General features: G+C 36.2%; 1 protein-coding gene across 1 annotated transcript in view; it reads right to left on the bottom strand.

Annotated features, from left to right (window-relative positions):
* The window catches only part of ADAM12 (ADAM metallopeptidase domain 12), a 261,280-nt gene that overhangs the window by 24,040 nt on the left and 218,949 nt on the right, over window positions 1-18,291 (bottom strand). Inside the window, exons 13-16 of the mRNA XM_070946456.1 lie at window positions 17,953-18,042; window positions 17,088-17,283; window positions 7,278-7,386; window positions 6,980-7,178 (exon numbers count right to left, since the gene is read on the bottom strand). Of these exons, the coding sequence (XP_070802557.1) occupies window positions 6,980-7,178; window positions 7,278-7,386; window positions 17,088-17,283; window positions 17,953-18,042 (594 nt within the window). The remainder of the gene's footprint in view (window positions 1-6,979; window positions 7,179-7,277; window positions 7,387-17,087; window positions 17,284-17,952; window positions 18,043-18,291) is intronic.

Raw genomic sequence — 18,291 nt, forward strand, 5'->3', positions numbered from 1 at the left:
ATGGCTCAATTAAATTGGAACTTCTACCAAAAAGAAGATCAGATGGCATGACTTTTTCTAGATAAATACCTGCTGGCTCCTAGCATATATTCTAAATATTCACAAACTGACTACTTAATAATGTGTTCCAAAGTTTCAAACTGACTGGTTTGATTCACTATCTGGCATTTTGAGTTACTTGCCTGTATAGAAGGATATTCTGTCTTCATATATAATGCCAAACTACTCCTCCTTATTCCTTTTAAATGATTTATGCCCTCAGTTTCTGCATTCTGCTCATCAGTTGCATCTATCAAGTTTCAATAATGCCTTCTAAGTCATAAGACCTCTACTTTTCCTTGCTTGTTTCTCATACATTGGGTAGATGGATAAAGGCCATGAAATCCTCAGTTCATCAAACTTGACTTGTCCCTTCCTTTAATTATATCCTCTTTATTGAATCCTTCCACATCCTGCTACCCCTCCCCATCTCAGTCCCCGGAGAAGTAGTATTGTTGAGTTCTCATCTCCTTCCTGATAATATTTATTCAGTAATGCTCTGAATTAAGCTCATCTCTTGCCAGAAGTCATTTAAAAAATGAGGGACTTCTGGCAAGAGATGAACTTGATTCAGAGCATTATTGAGTAAATTCTATCAGGGAGGAGATGGGAACTCAACAATACTGTTTCAATTGTCAGAGTATCCAAACTATTTCTTTTGGCACCATCTGTGTTGCTAATTTTCATTTCTTTATTTTTTTAATATGCGAGCCACACTCTTTAACTCTTTTCTTCTTTAACAGAAGAAATGAAGAAATTGATGCTTGGCCCATATCTCTTTTATTCAATATTTCATAATATTTCATAATCGCATTTGGTATGTGGATGTATTTCCATGCGTATCAATAAAAATGTGTCATGCGTATCAATCAAAAGGTGTCATGTAAATGTATTTCTGTGTGTATCAATAAAAAGGAATAATTATCAGTGAGCCAAGGAGTCTTCTGAACTTTCCCATTACATCCAGGCATCAAGGGGACTGCTCTTAATATATTATAAGGCTTACGGATCATTGATTCACTCTCTTTGAGTAGAGAATCTCACTACCACACATGACATCTTCATCTTCAAGGCAGAGGCCGACATTCTTTCATTTATACACCATGCAAAATCTTCTTCCTTGAGTCTTTGGTGCTTTATAGCAATAGCAATAGCACTTAGACTTATATACCACTTCACAGTGCTTTACAGCCCTCTTTAAGCAGTTTACAGAGTCAGCATACTGCCCCCAACAATCTGGGACCTTATTTTAGCCACGTCGGAAGGATGAAAGGCTGAGTCAACCTTGAGATGGTGGGGATTGAACCTCTGGCAGTCAGCAGAATTAGTCTGTAATACTGCATTCTAACCACTGTGCCACCACAGCTCTATGGTGGCTGTTTTTCATCCAGAGATACATGGGTGGTTTAGTGGTATTCCTTAACGTCCTGCTAACATTTCTGTGTCTATTGCAATAATTCCTTATCTTTCCTGATAAGCTGGAAAGAGGACTATTTTGTTTCCAGCCTCTTCATCTTCTGTTCTATGAAGATAATCTGCCTGAATTTGCATCATGTATATTTTTTCTAGTCTTCAGGGAGGAAAACAAATATGGTACATCCCCTACAGATCACAAAAGCAGTTTTCTCCATTGCTCAGATATATAAAAACAAAGAACTTGGTCACAAATACTTAGATACTGCCACAAACTTATGTATAACACATGAAGCATATAGACCTCAAAAGTAAGCATAAACTCAGAGACTTTGATAAGCCAGAAACTAATCTTGATCTGTACTTTGCCAATAGCAGGGGACATTGCTTTAACTCCACCTCTCTCAAATTCTCAGAGGCACCGTTCTCATAGCTTTTCATTATTTTCCTTCCTTGCTTGACTACTCTGGAAAAGCTATGCATAGATGTACTGAGCAAGTTGTTTTATATATTCTCGATGTGAAAAGCTTTTTCTTTGCTTTGCAGGAACTGCTTTATGCTTTGGCAACTTTCCCAGGTTTGAACATGCTAAAGCACATAGTTAATAAAGAAGATGAAAATGTCATCCAAAAGCCACTAAATAGCATAGTTCCAACTGTTAAGTCAAGGCGTTCTACATTTTCCTTTCAGAAAAGACCATAGCTTTGTCACAGTGTTAAGAACCTGGAGATCCGTTTTAATAAAGAATCCCACTCCCCAATCAAGGAAGTAAAACCAATAGCTCATAATTAAAGTCTGATTTGGAAAATCTGTCTTAAAAAATTCAATTCTTATAAATCAGAGGACATTGTATGGGCTGTATGTTACTTGTTATTTATTTTATGCTTTAAAGACATTTCTAGGTTACATAAGGACTAAAGCTCTCCGCCATGAAGCTTATACAATACAATCTAATAAATAATACAGGAGCAAAAATTAATAAAATCAATAAATCAAGCAGACTTTAATAAAATATTGCACAACTAAAGATTAAAATTAAGAACAATCCAACTGAACCCAATCACAAAAAGGCCAAGGAAAACAGATTAATTGTTGGGACTTAATGACAGAGCTTGATGGATTCCAGCTGGATGATCATTTTTATGGGCATCTGCAGGAAAATTTCCAGGAGATAGCAAAGCTACACTATATAATGCAACTGTTTTTTGCATCCAAAATACGTATCTTATAATTCACCAATCTATTTTTTCTTATATTTATGCATTGTTCCTAGTGTTACATTCCTTAGAGGAAACATGCTACTGGTTTCAAAGTCGACCTGTATATATTTTGGAATACTCCTTTTAAAATGAATTTGAGCATTTCACATGCTCTTTCAAGGAAAAGATTTTATATTCTAAAACAGGAACATAGGAAGTTGAATTAAATCACACCATTAGTTCATTATCTGTCTATGCCAATGGAGACTGTACCAGCTCCACTACATGGAGAATTTCTGCCCAGCCTGGAACAAAATTAATGTATTTGAAATAGTTATAACCTGCTTGATATAATCTGCATAGCACTCTTGGGGTGTTGTAAAGTTAAATTCAAAGAGGAACTCCACCAGGTCCTATTTGTTACTGTTCTTCCAGCCAGCGTTATTCCAAATCAGTAATGGGATAAAACTTCTATGCTTAATATTTGCGGGGGTGGGGTGGGGAGGAGGTGATTGGAAAAATACTAATTGATGCTTTGGGGCTTGTTTTTAATTTTAGAAGTATTGAGCTAAGGGGTACTTCCTTGTCACTTAGTCCTACCTTACAATCAACCTCTGCTGGTAACTCACAAAGATTTGTATTGCATCCTGTTTCCTCTTGTCTATCGGGCTCCATTTTATTTCCGTTTCTTACATTTTCCATGTGGTAAAGTATTTTAACAGGAAACAGGCAGAATGTGGTAGAAATTGTTCCTGATGACCTTTTGCTGTTCTTTTCTGTTTATATGCCATGTTAAAGAGAGCATATGCACCAAGACAAATTCCTTGTGTGTCCAAGCACACTTGGCCAATAACCTATTCTGTTCTGTTCTGTTCTGTTCTGTTCTGTTCTGTTCTGTTCTGTTCTGTTCTGTTCTGTTCTGTTCTGCTCTGCTCTGTTCTGTTCTGTTCTACCCTACCCTACCCTATCCTACCCTACCCTACCCTATTCCATTCCATTCCAGTAGGAAGTAACCAGCAGATGGTTTCTCAAGATAGGTACTGATGTCTTGGGATGACCAAGTCTATTGAAGGCTTAGCACTTTTATGTGTTATTGTAATAATTTCTTCAGATCATCTAGCCTTTTTGTAATACCCACTTGCTTAGTATCTCGCAAGATATTGTAAGAGTTAATCAAGTTTGTCTCTAAGGGTTCTTCAGAACATTGACTTCTGTGGAAGGTACAGATTATTTGGTCAGGCTGTCTCTTCTCAAGGACAGTGGTGATAGAAAGTCCTTGAAGTTACCTATTGTTATGTTGCTACAATTAAATTGTAAAGTAAAAGCACTCGTATTGCCAAGATGAGTTATTAATAAGCTAACTCCCTATGTGTGAAAAACATGCACTGGGAAGATTTCAAAGTTGCTCAAAATTGGTTTTCTTTTGAACAACATGCTGCCCAAGGTAAGGTGTTTAGATGTTAACTTAGAAGGATTGTTTAAACTCTCCTGGATTGAAGCCATTCAATCTTCTGCAAATCAATAATCTGCCTTTCACAGTGTAGAAGCTAACGGGGGGGGGGGGGGGGGAGAGAGATAATGGTTACACTTCGGGACCTCCATTTTCCTCTATTTCCTCTGTTATTTTGAATTTGTAGAGTGATCTGCTTTGGCTGTAAATAATAGTTATGGTGGAATTGCCTTTTGTCTAATACTTCCTGAGAGAGTGATACTTGCCTTCCGTGCTCCTCTGGATGTAGTTTTATATCTCTTAATTTATGCTCACTCTGTTTTTAGGTTCCAAAATACAGTAGGATCTACCTTTCCACTACTTGTGTTTTAAGTCACAGTTGTTTCTGATTGAGCTTGATTTGACTGACTTAGCAGTAGTATCTGTATGACTATGTTTAAATTTAATGAAAGACTCCTTTACAGTGTTGTTAATTGTAGTCAGAAGCTCAAAATTGACAATACTGTTCATGCTGTCAATAATAATTGTCAGGTTATAAAGTCAGTAACATTTTTAAAATCCTTATCACCTTGTTGTATAAGCGTTGCAATTGGTGGACAAATGGCTTTGATCTGTGAGGGGAAACTCCTTCAGGCATTGAAGCAGAAAGATATAAAAGTCTGGAGCTCTCAATCTCCACTTGTAGATTCCATCCCAGGAGGTCATATCTATTACAGAGACTAGCAGCAAGAGCTGAGGGGCCTGATTACTCGGGGCAAATAGATGTTTGCTTTTTTAGATAACTGTCAACTTGGAGCAGTTTTATAGGATTGAGTGAAGTTTGAGAAACAGAATGTGAATATTGCCTCTTCTTTTTTTCCCCCCATGGCAAAAAAGGTAAAAATACAGATCTCCAGAAAAATAAAAAATATACAGGTCTCCAGCAGAACAAGAATGAAAATAAATTAAAATAAAAATATTGTAGAATGAAAAAAAGAGCTAAAGTTAAAATTTAAAAATCGGCTTTAGAAGCAGCTCTTCCACATTCTGTATATACATAATTATAAATATTTTAACAGAGTGGTACTTAATGGATAAAAGTTATAGTCAGTAGTAACTGATGCTTGAATTAAGAATAAAAAGCCATATTTTCACCTGATCTACAAAAGTAATATTGACTTTAACCATCCAAGCAGTGCAAGAATATTGGAAGAGTCTAAATCTATCCTAACATGTTATCTGAGACAGGACAATGGCTGATATGATACCCAAATCTTGAACTGCTCTTGAGAAGTGTCTATGGAGATTCTCAGTCATCCAGGTCATGGCTATCCCAAAGATGCAGGCAACTGGACTTTCTGGTTTTTTTCTTTGAAGATGTTTCACTTCTCATCCAAGAAGCTTCTTCAGCTCTGACTGGATGGTGGGGAATGGAAGGATTTATAGTCTTTGCAGACAGCTAGTAATTTGCATTCTTTTAGAGAGTCATTGAGGCCACCTGGAGGTTTATCTGTGTCGTCAAGGTCACCTGAGTAATGCAAATGGGTGTGGAACCTTCTTGGAACAGTTGAAAGGACTGTGTTGTAGACTGGAGATAGATGATGTCATATTCCTCTCCCTCTGTTGAGAAAGGGCTGTTCAATTTTAACATAGATGGTCTCTTTGATCCCTCTTTCAAACCAGCGATCCTCTCTGTCCAAAATGGGGACTTTGCTGTCTTCTTCAATCAAAGCTGAAGAAGCTTCTTGGATGAGAAGCAAAACGTCTTCAAAGAAAAAACCAGAAAGTCCAGTTGAACTTGAAAAAGCACCTTTGGGATGCTCTTGACAAGACAGATTTGATATTAATATTTAACTTGTTTAGGATAACAAGCCTAGGGATTTTCAGTACCATACATTCAACTCATGTTCAAAAAGTGTCAGGCAGAGGGAAAAGCATCAACAAAAAAACATCTCAGTCCTGCTTGATTTTCAGGTAATTGATACCTGCTGACTATTTAAAGGTATATAATTAGACAAGAAGATGAGATTCTTAAAGATCAGCAATAGGCAACTATTTTTGTGGCCGACAAGCATATTAAATGAAAAATCTCATCACAAAAAAATAATTAATTTGTTGCTGGGTTTTTAATGTTGTGATCCTGAGAGGAAAGGAACAAAGTTGGTGTTTGCCTGTCTCACTGATTGTCTGCCCTGTTTATATATAAGGGATGAATTTGGGAGACTTTTTTTTTTTAGTCTTCATGTTTTATGAAATAAATCAGTCGGAAGGAAAGTTTATCCATGTGTATGGTGACAGATATTATAACTTTATGTGTTCAACATTTACTATTCCACACAAATTATTCATGTACGTGCCAACGTGTCCATGCTTGAATTAAGCTCTGTCATCAACTTTAGCTGATTCTGCTGGACACAGGAAATATTGGAAACCATATTACCAGTACTTTCATATTACTCAAGCAACAAGAAACTTCATATCAATCTTTGAATATAAACACTTTTCATATTGCTTCATTGCAAGAGTAACTTGTATAGACCAAACACTTGCTCATTTCCCCCCTTTTTCCCTAATATATAATTTATCAGAAACTGGTGTAACATAAAAAAAAGAGTATTTTTTCATACTATATATGTGTGTTTCAAAATTTTTATGTACCAATTTACCGCTAGTCCTTCTGGCTAAACAGTAAACTGATTCCATGCACCATCAATAAACCCTTAAATATACTTAACATTAGAAGAGCTATTTGCATAATCCTTTATGTTAGGTTTGCCAGGCTATTAGTTCAAAGCACAGAAAGTAAGACTGAAAAAAAAAGGACTAGATGTAATACATATACATATGAAAAAGACCTTAGATATCAAAGGAATTGAGGGAAAGGATTTCTAAGCCTTACTTTTTCATCTTCACATTTTGTTCCAGCCAAGACAAGACCTGGATCAGGCATATCATCCCCCAAGTAAACATGTGTTCCTCGGCAAAGAATTTTGCCTCCTCCTTGTAAAGGGATGTTTGTTTCTATTGAGACAGCATTGGTGCCAATTACAGGTCGACTCGCTCCCCCTTGACACTGAATTTTTCCACACTTTGAATCTCTGAAAAGAGAGGAATAATGTAGATCGTTGACATATAATCAGCATCTCTATTAGCACTGCTTTACTTAGTTTTGTTTTGGACAGATGTGCAGCTTGTACCTGGGTTCACATTTGGCAAAAGTACTTTTGGAATCCTTGCCACAGTTTCCATATGGATCTCCTGCAGAATTGACTCTCTGAAAGCATATCTCAGGAGCAGGTTTAGCGCCTAAAACAGAGGCAAAAATATGGAATCCGTATGAAGTATGTAAGAAAGTAGAATCTTGGTAGGGAAGAGTGAAGAGAGGAAGTAGAAGAGGGAAATTCTTGGATTATGCCTCCCCCACTTCCTTCCAAAAGGCAAACAGGCATCTCTACCCACCTCTGTGAAATCACAAGATTATTAGCAATGTTCATGGCAGTCCCTTGGAAGTAAAATAAAATTAAAGAATACATTGTAATTGGAATAGCTATTCACCCAGATAAATCTTATTATTTAATATAACTACTTACATTTTGGAACTATAATTATATACATATTCTTAAGAGTCTCTGTCTCTCTCTCTGTGACTACCCAAATGGCTGCAGCAAGAAATATTTGGTTCCATCTTTTAGAATAAACTGTAATGGAATTTAAATTTCATACTCAACCATCAAGCCATGGTTAATATTAAACATGGTTTATTAAACAGATTACAATTTGCTGAGATCATACAACACATTAAAGCCAAACCATCAAACCATGTTATTCATTAATATGTTGCCATCTGAGCTGCATTAAGCAATCACAATAAAGTTAGTGACATAACCTTATGCCTAGTTCTGACATAAATCAATACTGTATTTGCACTTTTTCTAGTAAGAGGGAAAACTCAGTGTGGCAAAAGCAGAAAATGAGCAAATAGAGAATTCTGTTTGTTACAATATAACCAAAATACTGGATGAGTTATACTTATTCTTTTCGGTTACTAGTGGCCATCTAGTATGCTGAGACAACCTGATACTCTTGCATTTAATTCTGTGCCTTCGTAATTCCTTTTCAACTTGTTTATTTCTAACTAAATAGAAATCTATTTGTTTCCTCTATTTTTTTTTCTGTTCAGATAAACTAAGCAAGCAAACACCCTATTTTTAGCCCTTCAAGGTAGACCGGATTAGGAAAACCAAGTCATACAGATCAATATCACTTTTATTTTAAATTATATTAACAGAACCTTCCAAGTCTGAATGTGCTTCCTTCCTTCCTCCTTTTATTTTTGTGAGAACTAGGCAGTGTCTTATCTGAGACATTTTTCTCGGGTTACAGTGCTGCTCCAAACTTAGATTTCATTTATCTGACTGTGGTTTTGGTAGTAGATGTTCTTCTTGTCACTCAAGGTTATCCCCATTAAACCAATATATTGCTAGTTGAACAATGGATAAGGTATAGAAGTAACTTCTTGGAAGGAAAATATCTGATTTCTGAGTCATAAAAAATGAACAGCATTCTTTTCTCTTTCTTATTCAATCCGTATACCAAAATGATCATGAAGAAATTAGAGTTTGATGAATCAAAAATTGGGACAAAGGTTGGAGGAAGAAGTGTTAATGAGTTTCAATATATTGATGATATAACTCTTCTCTCAGAAACAAAAGAAGACCTGGAATGTCTGATCAAGAAAAATCAAAGAAGAGAGTGAGAATTTTGGTCTCTTTTTGAACATCAAAGAGAGCAAACTCATGAGCACTCCAAGGAATAAAAAAAATCAAAATAGAAATTAACATTGAAAAGATAGAATGTGTGGAAAAAATCACTTTCCAGGGTTGCAGATCACTCAAAACTGAATGCAGCCCAGATATAAAACATTGGATTGCACTGGGTTGGAAAATATGGAAAATCAAAGACATCAGCCTGGCAACCAATGTAGGTGAGTTCACTCTGTTGTGTTCCCTGCAGCTACCTATGGTTGTGAAAGTTGGACCTTAAAAAAGCAAGACAGGAAGACAATCAACTTGTTGGAGCTGTGGTGCCGGAGAAACCTGCTGCATATTTTTGGACAGCAAAGGTGACTAACAAGCAAATATTAGAACACATAACACCAGACATATCACTGGAAAGAAAAATCACAAAACTACACCTCATTTAATGCGGGGGAATTCATTGGATAAAACAATTATGCTTGGAAGAAACGAGAAGTAAAAGGAAACCAGGCTGCCAAACAACCCAGTGGCTGGACACCATAAGAGATAACACCCGTCAGAGCATAGAAAAACTCAAGGAAGTAGTGCAAGATAGGAAGATGTGGAGAGATCTGACCCATAGAATTGGCAAGAGACAGATACTATTGAATGGATAACATCATCATCACATTTTTTTGCACTATCAATTGGTAAACAGGTAAAAGGCAGAAGACTGGCATTGGTTGGTTGGTTGGCTGACTGGTTGGCTGGCAATTTAAAAGCTTGGCTATTATTAGATTTTTACTGAGACTGGCTTTCCAGTGATCAGATGTTTTGATATAACAATATTTTAAAGCCTATTAAAATATTTTCTATTACAAAGCATTTAAACAGTAAGAATAGTAATACTATTAATTAGCTAAATACAAATCACAGAAAAAAAAATAAGAAAATTTAAACTTTTTTTAGCCTGTTAGATGTGCTTTCTTGATTGTTGAATGAAAAATAAATGCATTTGAGTAGATTATGCAGCAGCTGTATTTTTTCTGATGAGACATGCTGAGGAGGAATAAAATGTGTGAATATATTTCTGGCCAATTCTTTTCATCCAAGCTTGAAAACAGTACACACTGGAACATTGAGTCACAAAACAGCAATCTTTCTTTTTCTCTCTCTGTCTCACTTTCCCTGCAATGCTTAAAAGAAGCCCATTAAATTTGTCTACTCCAGTATTCTATTCCAAAAAACATTTATCTAAATGTTTTTTGATGTCACTCAGCATGAAAGGATCATCTTGTGGTTTATCTCCAATGGCTGAAACCTACAAATATATGGTATCTTTATAGGATAGAAAGGATAGCAGTGGTGGGAAAGTGTCTTATCTACTACAGATGAACATTAATATCTCATCTTTCTAGTGGTTATGCAACAAATGGCTTCCATATAGAAGTATAAATTTATTACTGAGACAAGAAATTGAGAGGATTTAATTCTCAATGAGGAGAAAGAAAAGAAGCAAGCTTTTGTTTTAGTTATTCTTAAATGGTTAAAAGTTGGAAATTTTAGTTGATAAATTATAAAAAGACCCAGCAATTTACCCCAGATGTAGAAGCTAACATCCTCTTTGAGGTCAACTTGACTCCTGGTGCCTACTTGGTCACAACCATCTTGCTTTTTGAGCAATTAATGTAAAAATAGTTTTCCACTGCCTTTTTCTGGATTCCTGTTTGACTTCTCAGCCTAGTCTACATCTCTCTATTCCCCAACACATTCTCTAGTCTAAAACTTTCCACAATCAGGATGAAGAATTAGTTCTAAAATAAAGGTCTAATTTTTAACACTCCATTTTCTGGGATTCCTGAGGGAAAGGAAACCAGGACTTTGTATGTACTTCCAACAGTGGGCTTTTAGAATACTGCCCCATGGTTCTTGCTGGAATTTTCTTCAAAATAATGTACCCCAAAAGAACTTTGGGAGTACTTAAGGAGGTCAAGCAGTGGTGAAATCCATTTTTTTTTACTACCGGTTCTGTGGCCGTGGCTTGGTGGGCAGGGGAAGGATACAGCAAAATCTCATGACCATTTGTTATGTACCACTCAGAGTCACCTTCAGTGAGATAAGTGGCTGTATACATTTGATCAATCAATCAGTTGGTATCTAGTAACATTTATAATGTCATTCTTTTTTGTAGGGGCCTTCTAAAACTGCCTAAGCCTAAGATAACTTTATAAGCTTTCATGGAAAGAATCTTACTGATGTAAGAGATTTTTAGGATGGGATATAAATCAAAATAATAAATAAAAACAGAGAATAGCATTTTTTTTTTTTTTTTTACAGAAGAGAGAACTTGGGCTTGTAAACAAGTCTTCCCACCATCTCTTTCAAATGGCTTTTATATTTCAGTAACACAATAATTTGTTACTAGCTTTGTGTCCCTGCAACCCATATGTCTAGTCTCTTATAATACCACAATGTTATTATCGTTCACGTTATATTCATATAAAAATAAGGAGAATTGATGATCCTTGTACAGCCTTTCCCAGCCTGGGAACATCCAGATGTAAACGGACTATAACTTTCAGTAGCCAGAATGCCATTCCTGATTAATATATTGGGGAGTGTCAGGGTATGGAAAGCTGAAATAGTAGCTTAAAAGAAAAACACAAACTAAGAAACCTTCAGAAAGATACTTAAGGAAACCAGCTGTGATGTGTTTCTTTAGGAAACCCATTTATCATAATTCTACCAGATAAACCGAAGCAGAAAGCCTTGTCTCTCTCTCTCTCTATTTTGCTACTTGAAGGGGCAAAGTGAAAATGATTTCTGAAAGATTGCTAGCAGATTTTAAACTTGCTGAAACAGATTGAATGCTTATCTTACTTCCTATCAGCCATCAGAATTTGACACTCCAATAAGTTAAGATTTGTCACACTTTTTAACTGAAATCTCCTACCACCCGTTTCTAAGTTGGTATAAAATAACAATTTTCACAGTGGTTCACACACCGCTCTAAATTTACTTAATTATGGTTGAATAATTAAATATACAGTGACAAATAACTTTGGATCCTATAACACACTAAGTCAAATTAAACAAACCATATTGTGCTCAGTATATGAACCTTTGTTCATACTTGTTCTCGCACTAAATGCAACAGACCGTTTCTCCTCATGTCCATTTTACACCAGAACACAGAGATGTTATGGGTCAGTATGGAGTAAGTGTCCTGAAAAATTATTTAGCTCTTATATTTTTGGAATTCTTCCATGTTCTACCAGAACTTCAAGTAGGTCTACTAATATATACATATCTATGTATATGTATATGTATATGTATATGTATATGTATATGTATATGTATATGTATATGTATATGTATACGTATACGTATATATATATATGTGTGTGTGTGTGTATGTGTATTTATATAGTCTGAGCGAACAAATAGCACTAACTTTTGTTGTTTGACATTTCTTTCATGAACATATCCAGAAAAGTTCCAGTTTTGATTTATCTATCCATACAACTTTTCTCCAGAAGTCTGGGCCATCCAGGTCCTTTTGGGCAGCTTTGGTATAAACATCAGGGGGCCATGATTTTTACTTTGCTACTTTCCATTCACATATTTTTATCTACTTTGCTTTGTTATGATGCTGATAATAGCTGAGAGCCAGATAAAGGGATCTGATAAGAAGCTTCAAATATCATTTAAAATTGTCTCTGCCTCATTAGATGAAGAGGCTTCTGTACCCAACTACTAAACTAAAAGAAATGAGAAGGGAAGACTGGTAAGGAAGACTGATGAAGTAACTCTACAGTTAAGTATCCCTTAATTTGGATGACAACATAGAAGAACTTAGAAGGGAACTATATACCACCAAAGAAATTATGATGGGACCCATGTCTTGAAAGTATCCATAAAAGCCTTTAAGATATGCCTTAGGGCTAACGACAAAATAATCAAAGCCACCAGGTAAGTCTTGAATAATCTTACTGTCATGTCTCCAGCTTGCTTGCCAGAGGTAATGAAAACTGGGAGATCAGCAGAAAAACCTGCTGACATTTCTTGGTGAAATGTCTAAAGAAATAATCCTTCCATCCTGAGAGATCATCATGGGGTGATCCAGTATGGGCTTCTTTATTTGCCCTACCAATAAATTCCTCTAGCTAATGATTGAATTGAAGCCAGTGAGCCAATTTATAAGAAAGGGGAGAAATCTTATATGTGATTTTTTTTTGTCTAATATACTAGACATAATTTGTAAACCATGTACTTGACATTTGGAATGTAAATCAAGTGATGGGCTGGATCAGTTGAAGATCCAGCTTCATCAGATCATTGAGCTAGTTTCTCATTGGCTGAGAAACTAGCTGGGTTCAACTGGGGAAATCAACAATCAATTATTGTATAGTACTGTATCAACTACTGTAACAAATAAGTATTCTAACCATCCCCGCTATTGGTTTCATGGATTTAGAGACAGCTTTAAATTCAGCACCCTCTTCCAATGTCCAGAGATTTCTGATTTTGTTTCAATGAACTCAAATAATATTTTATTGTGCTGGTTATTCTTTGTGATCTGGCACTCAATTTCCTTGTTATCCATTTTTTATAAGTCTGATGAATCAACTACTCATTTTTAAAAAATGTGTTAATATTCAGTTGCTGGTTATCTTCAAAAGGGGAGTCAAAGCTTATGAGATTTATATTAGTCAAGGCTAGCCTAAATTGTGACCATTATTTAAAGGCATGCTCAATTATTGAATCTAGCCATTTTTTAAAATTAAATTGATTGCCCTAAAGGGGTTGGTTATTTTTCCATATGTGCATTGCCTGTTAGCTAACAAAAGAAAAGCACCTGTCTGTGGCAGGTGCTGCTGAGAGTCATGGAGAAGGGACTTTCTGCTCTTGGCTTGCCACCTTATGTGTCTTCAGGGCACTGTAGTGTCACCAGTGGGCAGCCAATGCTCAGCTAAGCCATCTTCCCACTAGCTAGGCTAAGTCCTCCCTTCTGTATGAAGGGAAGCATAATGGTCTGGGGCTGCTGGTGTTGCTATCCCTCTTCCCATCTACCATTGCCTGGAGAATGAGAACTAGAGGAGGATGGAGATTATTAGAGAGTATAAACATTATACTTTCAAGAGTGGTGTGGTGGCCTAGAGGTGGAGCTCTCACCTCACAATCAGGAGGCTGTGAGTTCGATCCTAGGTTGAGGCAGATATTTCTCTCTCTGGGCACACTGAGAATATATCTGCTGAACAAAACTCTGCATTGGCAATAGGAAAGGCATCCGGCCATTAAAACACTCTGCTAGCTCCATTCAGTTGCCCAGACTCCACCCCGCAAGGTATTATGGGGTTGTTAAAAGAAGATGATGATGATAAACATTATACTTTCATTATAAAACTATATATTGTTTTTTTAGTAAAAATAGTCAAGATACGATAAAAATTAATAAATAGATAGGTATATAGATAGAGACAATCCACTTGGCATGGCATATTTAGATTTACAACAGCTTTTGCCACTAAAAATTCTTGAATAGTTGTGGGTTACAGTGGCCCTTCTTATGGTTAGATAACTGATTAAAGGGTAGAAAACAGAGGATAGGAATAAATGGTCATCTAGATACTAATTGTAGGAAGACTCTCGTGATGATAGATATGTTTGTTTTTCTGTTTCAGAACAATTGGATTTAAAATCCAAAGGACTGTTCTGTAAGATGCCTTCTGGAATTTTGTAAAAGCTTTCCTTTTCTTTATAAAAGTTCTGTAGAGTACTTTGGATGTTTATTTCAAAAAAGGCAAAAACAGAATATAGAGGAAGAGATATATAACTAAAGAGTCTTGATAGTACAGTGGTTTAGTGCACCCTGTTATTAACACAGCTGCCTGCAATTTCTGCTGGTTCGAACCTCTCCAAGGCTCAAGGTTGACTCAGCCTTCCATCCTTTCTAAGGTAAGTGAAATGAGGACCCAGTTTGTGGGGGCAATAAGCTGACTTTGTATAAAATATACAAAAGAATGAAGGCTATTGCTTAACGCATTGTAAGCCGCCCTGAGTCTCCGGAGAAGGGCGGCATATAAATCAAATTAAAAAAAAAAAGTGTGTTGGTGGAATTTTCTGTACAATTGTCTTATATTTTATCCTGACAATTGATATTCACAGTAAACAACACATATTCCTTTATATCTGTGTCAGTCATCACAATATTGGTGGTAGTATTTAATCATCATCATAACTATTCCCATTAAAACATGTATAGGAACCCTCATTCGATTTCAAGAATTTAAAGTAAGGATTCATTTCTTTGCAGTCTGAGAAAGTCCCAGTTTGTTCAAAGTTGAGGCTTCTTTTCTCTGGGAAAAATCAATGTTTCTCTCACCAATGGATTTATCTGCATATCTAAGCACCTCCTGTAAATGCCAATAAAAGCAGTAGATAATATCCAAATGCATTCTACTCTACATAACCATCAATCATATTGCTATAAATAGGTCACAGCTATGGCAATGCAACTTTACAGAAGCAAAGTATTAAAAAGTTTCATTTTAATTTAAAGGCAGAGATTGCAGGAAAAAAAATTGAATTTTTCTTATGTAACATAGATTCTTGTCTTGAATTCAGTCTGTGAAATATTTCTTTAACATGGGATTCTTTATAGCACTATAAAACTTTCTTTCTACTATGATCTGAATTTGAAGGATAAATACAATTTGGATTGTATAAAGGTAGGTCTGTACCTGTCTATAATCCCTTATACCAAATGTATATTTTCTTGGGATCACACATTTGTTGCAAAAGCAGCTTTAATGGAACCCAAAATGAGCTGTGCCCTGAATCACATTTTGCCCTTCAGATCTCAATTTCTGCAGAACCCTAATTTGAGCCTTACGTGTCCTCTAGTAAAAATACCATAAAGCAAAGCGTTATTCACCTTCATCATTAGCAACAGCAGCAACTGATAAAAAATGAATTTTAGTGAATGTTGTAGGAATGGAAGTTAAATTATTGAGTGAAGTTGATTAAAGAGAAAAGAAGAAATTACTTAATTCTTGGAGTCTTTCTTCTGACCTTCTCTTGGAAGGATTCTTGAAATCCAAGTAACATCACATTTTAATTACATTTCTTCATTCATCACCTATTTGCCTTTTTAGGACCTCACTACTCTCAGTCGTTATTTTGCAGCCTAACTGCCCCATTTGGTACTACTCTGTTGCCAAAAGCACTGACCGCAGAAAAAAGTAACATACTGTGGCAAACGACTGAAATGTTGGAAAAGGGATGGTGCAGAACTACAACAGCAAAAATTTTGGGTGGATATGCAGTTTTCTAATACCCTTCCTCTGTTCTTGATTCAGATTACTTTATCAGTGAAAGCCAGTTAATGGTTGAAGTCGGTTCCCAGACTGATGGAAGTACATTTGGTGGCACTATTTCATCCTAATTCATCTTCAACTATGACTTATGTTTTCAGAGTTAATGCTGTGCACTTACAGAGTGGCTCTCATCCCAGAAATCTCTAAGTGCTTAAGCAAACATAATAGTAATTACTTCTAAGATGAAGGCAAGTATTTGCATTTTACAGTTAAGTAACTTCAAGCAAAGCAAATCAACCTTTATTCAGAAAAGGATGCAGCTGTTCTCACCTAGTACAAGAAAGGACAATGACAGTCACTGGGAATCTCAATGTAATGTTTAACTATATGCATAGATCTGAAGTGAGACCTCTGGCAATGACCCAGCAAGAAAAATCCTGGCTCATTTTGGCAAATGTTGGTTAGATGTTGGTTAGATGTTGACATATATGAGCTGTAACTGATGTTTCTGAAAGCCTGAGATAACACACCCAGCCTTCTCCAGATTAGAGCCTGTCATTCAATATGTTGGAAGCTCCGTGCTGTTTGGAAGCTATGTTATGTACCCCAAACATAGCTGGAAGCAAAAAAGAGTCAAAGAATGATGTGGTAACAACCACTTTCCAGAAAACTTTAAGCTTAATAGGTTAATAGAGGTACAGTAGATATACACGAAGGGAAAGAGGTTTGCATACATTAAATTCTATTCTTCAATTACATCATTCACCAGCTTACTTGCATTAACATGAATATATCACTAACTATCAGCTTAAGGAAAGGATTGGCATGTGGTGATGAAATGCAGCGGGAAAGATTTATTCTGGGGTTATGAATTCTGAGAGGTAAGAAATCATTACACGCCTCCTCCAAATGTCAATGCTAATTTGTTTGTGTGAATAAATATCAAGCTCACCTGGTCCCCAGAGGGTGATGCACTGCTGTTCGTGAGTCTGGCACATCCCGTTATAGCAGTATCCGTCTACCCCGTAGCAAGAATGCCCATCATGCAAGTAAACATTGGCTGGGCAATGAGGATTGCTTCCAGTACAGAATTCAGGGAGATCACAGGAATTACTGGTATCCCTGCATAAAATCCCTGCTGGCCTCAGCTGTAGGGAAAAAGAAGGGACTGCAGTTTCAAAGAAGAAAATGTATTATATTGTGGCTTTTATGCTACAGGCTAAAGTTGTCTTTCTCTCTTCCTAAGATTCTGTACCAGGCATCTATTAAACGCAGCATGAGAAGCGAAAGAGCACTTTATATGCCTCTCATTGATATACTGCAGAATTGTTTATGGCTTACTTTCAAAGGCCTACCTTCATTCCTCATTAAAATGCAAGCACAGCGCTTTGATGTTCTGCATCACACAGAAGAACACATCTTAAACCTCAAAGAACTCTGCCGTAGTAAGCATACACGTATAGGGCTCCCATCTATTAATACTAGCAGCAAAGGGTATTAAAAAATACACACTGTCTTATGGGAGAAGATATGCTGGCCTCTTTCTTAAAAAAAAAAATAGTTCTCTCTCTCTCTCTCTCTCTCTCTCTCTCTCTCTCTCTCTCTATATATATATATATATATATATATATATATATATATATATATATATATATATAATTTTACTGAATATATATATTATTTCACTGAAAACACACCCATACCCCAGCCTTGAATATCTGAACCAATATAAACACCCCAGCCTTGAATATCTGAACCAACATAAACATTACTATGAAATCCTGCCCATACCAACTGAAGAATGATCAAATATTCACCTTGCAATCTTCACAGCAAAGTCCATGTGCACACACTGCTCCTGGCCTTAAAGTACAGGTTGTAGCATTACAGCATTGGTTCGTACATTCCTAAAGGGGGAAAAAAACAACAACCCAATCATACTATAGGATTGTGTCAAACAATCAAGTTTGTATACAGACAATCTCAATGTACAGGATGACTTGATTCTCAAGGCAGAATTAAATAAAGTTCAGGCTAAGTGCTGGATTATTTCTGAAGTCCATAGATTTCAGGACTGTCCTTGCCTCAATCTGACTTTTCTTTCCTTAAATATCCTATCAATGATATCCTACCAAAGAGATCCAGGTACAAGTCCA

The sequence above is a fragment of the Pituophis catenifer genome, unplaced genomic scaffold (assembly GCF_029215685.1).
Source record: "Pituophis catenifer annectens isolate HBS135680 unplaced genomic scaffold, rPitCat1.0.hap2 SCAF_6, whole genome shotgun sequence".
Taxonomy (NCBI): domain Eukaryota; kingdom Metazoa; phylum Chordata; class Lepidosauria; order Squamata; family Colubridae; genus Pituophis; species Pituophis catenifer.